The sequence below is a fragment of the Hyla sarda genome, chromosome 2 (genome assembly GCF_029499605.1).
Source record: "Hyla sarda isolate aHylSar1 chromosome 2, aHylSar1.hap1, whole genome shotgun sequence".
NCBI classification, from domain to species: Eukaryota; Metazoa; Chordata; class Amphibia; order Anura; family Hylidae; genus Hyla; species Hyla sarda.
This window is the reverse complement of record NC_079190.1, coordinates 89,912,650-89,922,793: the sequence shown is the minus strand read 5'-3', so window position 1 is coordinate 89,922,793 and position 10,144 is coordinate 89,912,650. Positions and strand designations below refer to the sequence as shown.

Below are 10,144 nucleotides of genomic sequence, written 5' to 3'. Positions count from 1 at the left end.
ATTTCTTTTCCTGCAACCTGTCTAATAAAACTGGCAAGGTGCCAGATTTGCATTAAAAGCATTTGTTTGCTGGTTTATTGAGAAGAAACGCATCCTGTGGCGTGGTCCAGGACGATCCCAGAGCTATCCCCAAGACGGATCGTCACATGGGGAAGGATTTTCCGTTTTTTCAGCAGTTGTGGGAAGATAGCCAAGTGACTAGAGCAGGAACACCTGATAGGCTCACAACACTTGGTTTTCACCACATAGCAGGGGACAGTAACTCAGCTGAGGACAGGGAGTGTCAGCAGACCCTAGGTATGTGTCAGGTGGGAGTGTGCCAGACCACTAGGGGAGCTGAAGAACAGTCCGCGAGTCAAGTTAAAGTGGTGACTGGAATAGAAGCTCCAGAGATGGCTGTGGAAAAACCAAAACTCCAGAAAAGAGTACCAGTGGAGCTGGGGGCTGCACTTACGGTCACAGACAGAGTCCTGAGTGAAGGAGACTGTGACAAGACAAAAGAAAAGTCTGCCAAGAAGCCGAGAGACAGTTCAGAGGAACTGATCAGGAATCTCCCTGACTCGCTGGTGCCAAGAGCAATTGAAGTTGTTGCTAGGGGCAACAAACTTACCGCCAAAGGATTGCCGGTCCGACGGGAGTGTTTAGCGAGAGTCTCCAGAGTTGCCAACGTGGTGGGCGAGGAAGAGTGCCAGGTGTCAGTGGCACCTGTTGTGGATGATAATAATAAGGCACAAGTGGCCGCAACCCCGGAAAAGGGGAAGACTTCATCTAGAGATGGAGAAGAGCTCGGTCGAGTGTCTGACAGAGGACCAGAGGATGTCTCAAGGTCTAACAGCAAGAGTGAGGAGACCGCTGTCAGTAAAAGGTCTCGGAAAAGACGAGCTGGCCTTGGGAAAAAACTGGAGCAGATCCAGAATCTGGAAGAAACCCTGCAGATGGTTTCTGTGAAGTTGTTGGAGAAAGAAAAAGAGGTACATCGCTGGACAGAGGAGAGGGACAAATCACTTGCTGATTTCAAGAAAGAGCAAGAAGCGAGGCTTCAGCTGGAAAAAGTCATGGAGCATCACAGAAGTGAGTTTGTGGCTCTGCAGGATGAACTGTCCCGCTCCCAGGGTCTTGTGACCAGCAAGGAGAGTGAAGTGCAAAGTCTGGCCAAGCGGATGTCCTTCCAGGAAGAAGAAGTGAGTCTTCTACATGGTGCATATCAGGCTCTGCAGAGTGATCACAAGGCTAGCCTGGTAGCCATGGAAAAAATTGAAAAAGAGAAGAATGAAATGAAGATGGAAGCTGAAGCTCTTGCCAGCAATCTGGAGAGTGTCTCTAAAGCTAAGAGACAACTTGAGGAGGAAGTCAAGGTGAAGAATGCCCTTGCACATGCTCTTCAATCTGCTCGTCATGACAATGACTTGCTCCGTGAGCAGTATGAGGAGGCCCTGGAACAAGTTGAGACTCTGCAACATGAAAACAAGAACTTGCAACAGGAGATCTCAGATTTATCTGAACAGATTGGTGAGAGTGGAAAATCTATCAATGAGTTAGTGAAGTCCAAGAAACAGTTGCTGGACAGTGAGAGGGTGATCTCCGCACAACTCAAGAGTGAGCAGCTGAGATATATAAAGCTGGAAGATGACATGAAGATCTTAAAAGAGAGCCTGGAAGCGCAGAACGAAACGCGCAGAAAGTCCCACGTAGCTGCCTTGGTTTTGCTGGGAGCGCAACTCCACGAGCAGGTAGCTGTGCTGGCGGACAATGAACAATTGAGGAAACAATTGCTGTCTTCCGAAGATACTGTCAGGGACTTGACAGAGTTACTTGACAGTGAGAGGATGAAGTCCGCTAAGCTCCAGTGTAAGCTGCGAAAATGTGAGAAAAAGGAAGAGGACCAGGAAGTCCTAAAAGTGAGCAGAGACCAAGATATGGCGGAATTGGCTCAAGAAAGGCTTCTGGGGCTGAAGTTACAGGATACAGGGATGCTTTCTCTGATTGCGAAAAAGTCCTCTAAAGCTAAAATTGAGGTGAAGTCCTGTAAGAAGTCTCCTGAAGCTAGGACTGAGCTGAAACCTGGTGGGAAATCCTCTGAAGTGAAGACTAAGGAGAAGAGAGGTGGGAAATCCGCTGAACCTGAGCAGACCAAAAATTCTGAAGGTAATGCTGAGGCAGAGAAATCCTCTGAAGCAGAAGCTAAACCAGAGTCAACCTCAAAAGCTGTGAGTAAAGAGAATGGCACAACTGAAGCTACAGGTGAAGAGAAGAGTAAGCCTGAAGAAGCTGCAGTAGTAGAAGCTGTTTCTACACAAGAATCTGAAGGAGCCAAAGACTCTGAAGCCAAACCTGAGGAAGCTGGTGCCCCAGAAGAGAAAGCTGGATGGGATGAGGTGAAACCATGTGAGAAATCCACTGAAGACAAGACTGAGGTGAAACCAGGTGGGAAGTCCTCTAAAGTTGAAACTGAGATGGACCCGTGTCAGAGGTCCTCTGACGGTACAGAGAACAAGACAGTGGTTGGTGAAGCCACTGAGGCCGAAAGATTCTCTAAAGCAGAGGCAGAGGTCCGGCAAGCAAGAAGAAGACAAATGTTAGAAGCATTGGTCCTCTCACTCCTTAATTTCAAGAACCCTGCCCACACCAGGGTGAAGAACCTGGTACTGGAGAGGTGTGACCGAGAGACTTGCAATTGGTGGCTGGTAAAAGTCCGGAAGAAAAAAGTCAAGGACTTCAGAGACTGTGGGACAAAAGTTGTCCAAGAGAAAGGAAAGGCAGATGGTTTCTGCCTTTCAAATACATGTGCTCCTTCCCGGTGGTCTGAGCAAAGGGGGGGGGATATGTGGCAGTGTGGCAAGGAAAGGGTGTATTTCCTTGGCTCACCCTGCAGAAGCTCTCACCTGCTTCTTAAGTAATGAGGCAGGAAGGAAGGGAAGTGTATATGAGATGGAGACTCAGTCTAATCTAGGCTCTTCCTAGGAGACAGCATGTGGGCTGTAGGGAAGAGACAGAGCCTGCTGAGGAGTACACAGCCCGAGCTATGAGGGGCTCAAAGAGAGTGACATTGTGTGTAGAAGGTTGCAGGGGACATATGTTTAACCAACTGAGGGAAGCTCAGCGGTTGTTAGTCAGGACAAGCTGATCTGTTTAGTCAGTGACCAGACGGTCTAGGATTTTGTTTTGTTCCTGCTTTTTGTTTATTTCTTTTCCTGCAACCTGTCTAATAAAACTGGCAAGGTGCCAGATTTGCATTATAAGCGTTTGTTTGCTGGTTTATTGAGAAGAAACGCATCCTGTGGCGTGGTCCAGGACGATCCCAGAGCTATCCCCAAGACGGATCGTCACAGTCCCCTATCAGGGGACGTGTATATGGCATTGATTTTAGGAACCGGGAGATGGAAAAAGATGCTTGGTTGGACCTCCTACATCAAATTTGGGGCACTGCACGTGCAATTTAATGTGCCACCAGATAGGAGTGGTGTGTTAAGTAGTACTATTCTTATCAGTTTAATCCCTGTTATGTCCCCTATCAGGGGATGTGTATATGGCCTTGGCCTTATACTGTACAGAGAGTGATTCATTATGACTTCTTGCACATTCAGGTATCATGGGGGCAGCGCACTCAGGTATCATGGGGGCAGCGCACTCAGCCTGTGAGTCCAGGATGGGTCTGTTAGGGATTGTCTCAGTCTTTGGTGTTGGTGTTACAGGTATCACAGGTGTACTGCACTCAGCCTGGGTATCAGACACAATCCCAACACATTCACCTGCCTTAGTAGTTAACCCTTTATTCTCTTGCTCTGCACATACAGCATTACTGGTCTTTATCTGCCCCTTTTCATCCACATTCAATGTAATATCAGTACATAGTGCAGGCAATCCCTCAGCGACAACACCTGCAGGCCCCCCGGATGTGTCCACCCCTATCCTCACAGCATTGCCTTGGAAGACAATATTCCTCACAGATTCATAGTCAGTGTCTTTATTACTTATCACCTCCCGTCTCCCTGCAGGCCCAAAAACTCCCAAGTGTTTTGTAAAGTGAATGATTTTATTTCACAGCCAAAAATGGTTATTTCTTTTCAAATTTACACTACTGTTACACCAAATATGACTTTCACTGGTTTGACACAGAGCCCTGCAGGCCCAAAAACTCCCAAGTGTTTTGTAAACTGACAGATTTTATTTCACAGCCAAAATTTTTTTTTTTTTTTTCAAATTTATACTACTGTTACACCATATATGAGTAGCACTGGTGTAACACTATGCCCTTGCAGGCCCTGAAACGCACTTGTGTGATGGAAACTGACTGTTATTATTTCACAGTCAAAAAAGTGTTTTTGGGGGAAAAAAATGCAGACTGATGTTTGAGCCCTAAAAAGGGCTTTTTTGGGTGCTGTCCTTACAGCAGAGATCAGATGAGTCCTTCAGGACTTTTGTGCACACTGAATACTGTAGTTGCTTGAAAGAAAAAAAGTTTTCCACCGGAGTACCCCTTTAAACCAGTGGTTCCCTACCAGGGTGCCTCCAGCTGTTGCAAAACACATGGGTGAAAGAAACTGACTGCTATATTACTGCTATATTGCAAGCTATTGTGACAGCAGATATGAGTGGTGCCACTGGGCAAGTGGACACAATATACCCTGTGAGCGAACCTGCCACACACGCTGCCAGGCAAGCAAATGCAATTAGAGTACACAGGGGGAAAACAAAAAAAATGCAGACTGATGTTTGAGCCCTAAAAAGGGCTCTTTTGGGTGCTGTCCTTACTGCAGAGATCAGATTAGTGCTTAAGGAGTGTAGTGGAGCCTGAATAAAATATCTAGCTATCGCTTTCCCTATTAAATCAGGAGCTGGTTCACTTTCCCTCCTCTCTCTAACCATGCAGCTTCAGAATTAAGCTAAAATGGAGTCCGTGAGAGAGGTGGGAGGGTCTGGAAGGGAGGGTCTGGAAGGGAGGGTCTGCTGCTGATTGGCTGTAATGTGTCTGCTGACTGTGACACACAGGGTCAAAGTTTCTTGCAATGATGACGAATAGGGGGCGGTTCAAACATTGCATATGTTTGCACGGCGTGGTGAACGCGAATAAGCTGTGTTCGCAGGCAACCGTTCGCCAGCGAACAATTCGCAACATCTCTATTCTCCAGAGCTTTGCAGGTTGCCACTGAAGTTCTCTTCAACTACTATATGTCAACATTGCAGAGCAAGTGGATGTTAGAGACCTTGCGCTTCTCCATTTTCCGTTTGAGGTTTAGGTCTGGAGCCATGCTTGGCCAGTCCGTCATCTATACCCTATTACCTACATCTTTAGCAAGGCAGTGGTCGTCTTGGAGGTGTGTTTGGGGTTGCTACCTTCTTGGGATACTGCCCTGCGGCCCAGTCTCCAAAGGGAGGCGATCATGCTCTGTTTCAGTATGTCACAGTACATGTTGGTATGCATGGTTCCCTCAATGAATTGTAGCTCCCCAGTCCCAGCAGCACTCCTCAACTGGTTGTAGCCACACATGCTTGATACCATCTGAACCAAATATGTTTATTTTGGCCTCATTGGACCACAGGACATGGTTCCAGTAATCCATGTCCTTAGTCTACTTGTCTTCAGCACACTATTTGCTGTCTTTCTTGTTAAACATCTTTAGAAGAGGCTTCCTTTTGGGACAAAAGTCATGCAGACCAATTTGATGCACTGACAGGCTGACCCCACCCCCACCCATTCAATCTCTGCAGCAATGCTGGCATTCACATGTCTATTTCTCAAAAACATCAGACTCTGATCATGTGCATAAATTACTAATAGAAGATCACCAATAATGCTCCAGATGTAGTAAGACTTAGCTTTTACTTCAAATTGGTAAAAATGATAATCTACAACAAATCACATCAAAAAGTACGTGAGGGCAGGGATAGGATACAGGTGACTACCTACACTAAACAACCCTGCCTAGATTGGAGGGACTCCTATCACTGGGAATGGGGTAATCAAAACACAATGGGGTTTATTTACTAACGTGATCCCGACTCTTTTTTTCCCGACTCTTCTACAAGAAAAGCCAGAAAAGGGGGTGCAATCACGGGAGAAAGTGGGCGTGGTCCCAACAAAAGGGGCATGTCCCCAACAGTTTTGAAAAATCCCAACATATTTACTAAGGTTTCCACAGAAAATGTGGTGGATTTGAGCTGGGAAAAACCCGACAGATCAGAACAGTTGTAAAAAAGCAAAATGTAGGGAGAAGTGCAAAATGTAGGGAAACCTTAGTAAATACCTTGGGAAAATACCTGTCGGAAATCAAAACCCACAAAGAAAACTACACTCCACTAAATAAGTGGCATAGCTCTTTTGGTTTGGATCATGTGCACTCAACTTTTTTGGTTGTCCATGGCTGTTTTAAATAGAACCTGTCCTGTGAAACCACTGTATGGTCTTGCCCACCATGCTGCAGCTCAGTTTAAGGGTCTTGGCAATCTTCTTATAGCCTAGTCCTTTATGCATAGCAAAAAAAAATTTTTTCTGTCCCTCAGAGAGTTCTTTGGCATGAAGTGCCATGTTGAACTTCCAATGACCGGTATTAGAGAGCATGAGTGCAATAACACCAAATGTAAGATATCTACTCCGCATTCACAGCCTGAGACCTTGTAACACTAAAGAGTAACAGGACAGCGGGGAGGGAAAATGGCTAATGTTGGCCAATTTGGACATTTCCACATAGGGGTGTACTCACTTTTGTTGCCAAGGTTTGCACATGATTTAGTCAAGTTTAGGCTGTGAGTTGAGTTTGGGCAGGCACAACATTAAAGGATGTTCCACTGGAAACATTTTATTCCCTATCCAAAGGAGGACCCCCGCGATCTCTTGGCCGGCAGCGGCAGCGTCCAAAACACTGAAGCTTGCAGCTTCCACGTTCGTGACATCACGTCATGCCCCCTCCATTTATGTTTATGGGAAGGAGCTTGTTGGCTAATACATAGCAGTCACTCCTCCTCCCATAGACGTGAATGGATGGGGTGGGGTGGCTTGCATCGGCAGTCATGGGGCATGGAGTGGAGTATGCTTTGTGCACTGAATGACAGGGGGGGGGGGACAATGGAGATCGTGGGGGTCCCCAGTGGTGGAACCCCCATGATCTAACGTCTTATCCCCTATCCTTTGGATAGGGGATAAGATGTTTCCAGCAAAGTACCACTTTAAACACTGTTATACTGGCTGTGCACTCACTGCTTTACATTGTAGCCAAGTTCCATTTCAGTTGTGATGTCACATGAAAAGATGTAATAAAATATTCACAAACATGTGAGGGGTGTGCTCATTTATGTAAGAGGTAAACATTTGAGATGTCCTTAAGGATTCTTTTGTTGTTCACTATATTACTAATTTTTTACTCATATCTAGCACTCTGAGTCATATGTATGTTACATTTCCAAGTGTAAAGTCTGATGAATGTTACTCCACTGGCACAGTATTACGTTCTAAATGAAATAAGGGCAATGTTTATTAGCTAAAATATGCAAAAATCCAAAGTCAATTAAACTTTTATTATTTTATTAGATTTGTTTCCTTATATAAAAAATAGCACTGGGTATATAACACAATCTGTACAAGGAGGAACAGACAGACTGTAAGACTGTACAGCTTTATAATGTTTACTGAATTATTCACTCTCCTACAATAGGCAAGTCCGGTACCATAAATACATGCCAACAAAGCCAAACACTTTTTAAACTTTGGTGTTGAGTTATATTAAAGAAACCTCCACATTCCAAACTAAAGAAGGGAAAATGTAAGAGTGGCTCTTAGACCTTTGAGGTTTTTTGTGCTTAGGATGAAATATCTCTTTTACAATACATGATAGTAGATATAAAACATACTTTTATTAACTCTTTTGTGAACACAGAAAATCTTCTTTTCCCATGTTAGATGGCACATTTTTACTGCATTCCAACACTTCTTAGAAAAATAGGCAAAATTGATTTGTTAGGGAGGTAGCACAACTGGATGTGAGTATGTTATTGTACACTGACAAAGTATGTGGACACCCTTTACTATTATGGTGATCACCCATCTCCCCAACACCTTCTTATAATGATTGCATTATATTGAACATATAGTCATGCAGTAACCATAGGAAAATAAAAAATGTTTTTAACCAAATAGTTTGGGTCTAATCTTTGTTCCGGTGATGCTGTTTATGTGAAATAAAATCAGTATAGGGTATAGGATGAACAAAAATGAACTTGTGCTCATTGCACTCCACTTCCCAGTACCCTAAAGTCTTTAAGACACTCCTAGCAGCATGGTAGCTCGACAGTTATTACTGTTGCTTCACAGTTCTGAGGACCTAAGTTTACATCCAACCAAAGACAACATGTATATGAAGTTTCCCATGGTTGCACTGTAGGGTTTCCTTTATAGTTTAGGGTGCATCTGAGATAAGGTTTTGATGGGAGATGTGTTCAGACACATCTGACAATGCAAACATTTGGTTGAAAAAAATGTTTAAAGGATTATGCCCATAATTAACCCCTTTTTCTGAAAGCCTTTTACCTTACCTATTACCATCAGTGAATACACCCAGCTATGCTATAATAACTTACTTTGACAGTCCCATCTAGTTTTTCTTGCTTCAGTTCTTCCATTCGGCATCCCCAGTCCACATTGTGAAGTAGATTGCCCTGCAGCACTGGCCGTGTGACCCACTATACACCTTTTGTTTCCTTAATTTTTCATTTTGGTAGAAAGTTTACCATTGCATGCTTATCATGTATACGTCTATGCTTGTTTGGCTGTGTCTGTTACTGGACCAATGTAACAACAAATCCTTTAGAGGTTACCTTCTGTGGGGCAAAACAACCTTTCTAAAGACCCCCCCACCCCCCCCAAACTACTCTTTATTATAATTATCCTAAAAATACTTTGACTCTAGATGCTGAATAACAATATTGATGTTAAAACCATAGCAAAACACATCAATGCTAACTTTCTGTTCTACTGCTCCCACCAGTAACCACGATCGAGTTAGCCACTACTATACTAAATGGATGGTCATTCCTTACAGTTATATGCACTCATTAGTATTATATGACTCTGCCCCCATCCAGTATTACATAAAATGGTGCATAAGACTCTGTGGTAACAAGAGACTCTGTGTCTGCACCAGGTGTTTGTTGCTAGTAAAATCACTATGTTAGCCTCCCCGATGTTTCGCCGGCCTACCAGATTTGTCAATCGTTTAGACAAGGGTTCAGTCCAGTATAAATTAACTATTCTTTATATAAAACTGGTGCACGTAATATTTGTTTTGCTGAGGGGCCTTTTCCAAATTTAATCTAACCTTTACAGAAATAGTTTAGAAAAAACTTTATTATAAAGCAGTAAACACATCAATCTTCCACAATGGCAACAATGAAATACGCCGCATAAGAACTTTGCAGTACAATCAGTACTAGGATCTTGTAGATCAACAACAATGCAAGGACTGATTTGTTAAGAGTTATATTGAATTTTTGGGCTGAGAAGCTGCACAGAAGCCTGATTTTTAAGATGCTAAGAGTATGTGTGTATGAAACACTGTAAGCATTTGAAATTAATTTTCTAGTTTAATAAATCTAACATAGAAACATAGAAGGTGTCGGCAGATAAGAACCATTTGGCCCATCTAGTCTGCCCAACATTCTGAATACTATGAATAGTCCCTGGCCCTATCTTATATGAAGGATAGCCTTATGCTTATCCCATGCATGTTTACACTCCTTCATTGTATTTGCAGCGACCACTTCTGCATGAAGGCTATTCCATGCATCCACTACTCTCTCAGTAAAGTAATACTTCCTCATATTAATTTTAAATCTTTGCCCCTCTCGTTTAAAACTATGTCCTCTTGTGGTAGTTTTTCTTCTTTTAAATATGCTCTCCTCCTTTACTGTATTGATTCCCTTGATGTATTTAAAAGTCTCTATCATATCCCCTCTGTCTCGTCTCTCTTTAAAGCTATACTTGTTAAGGTCCTTTAACCTTTCCTGGTAAGTTTTATCCTGCAATCCATGTACTAGTTTAGTAGCTCTTCTCTGAACTCTCTCCAAAATATCTATATTCTTCTGGAGATACGGCCTCCAGAACTGTGCACAGTATGCCAAGTGAGGTCTCACCAGTGATCTGTACAGCGGCATG

At 43.6% G+C, this 10,144-nt stretch overlaps 1 protein-coding gene across 1 annotated transcript; it reads left to right on the top strand.

Annotated features, from left to right (window-relative positions):
* Positions 1-1,220: 1,220 nt before the first annotated feature.
* Positions 1,221-3,042, top strand: LOC130357652 (myosin-2-like). Its single transcript, XM_056560383.1, has 2 exons — positions 1,221-2,375; positions 2,454-3,042. Exons 1-2 carry the CDS (start codon positions 1,245-1,247, stop codon positions 2,895-2,897), a joined length of 1,575 nt encoding a protein of 524 aa, XP_056416358.1. The 5' UTR covers positions 1,221-1,244; the 3' UTR covers positions 2,898-3,042.
* Positions 3,043-10,144: the final 7,102 nt, after the last annotated feature.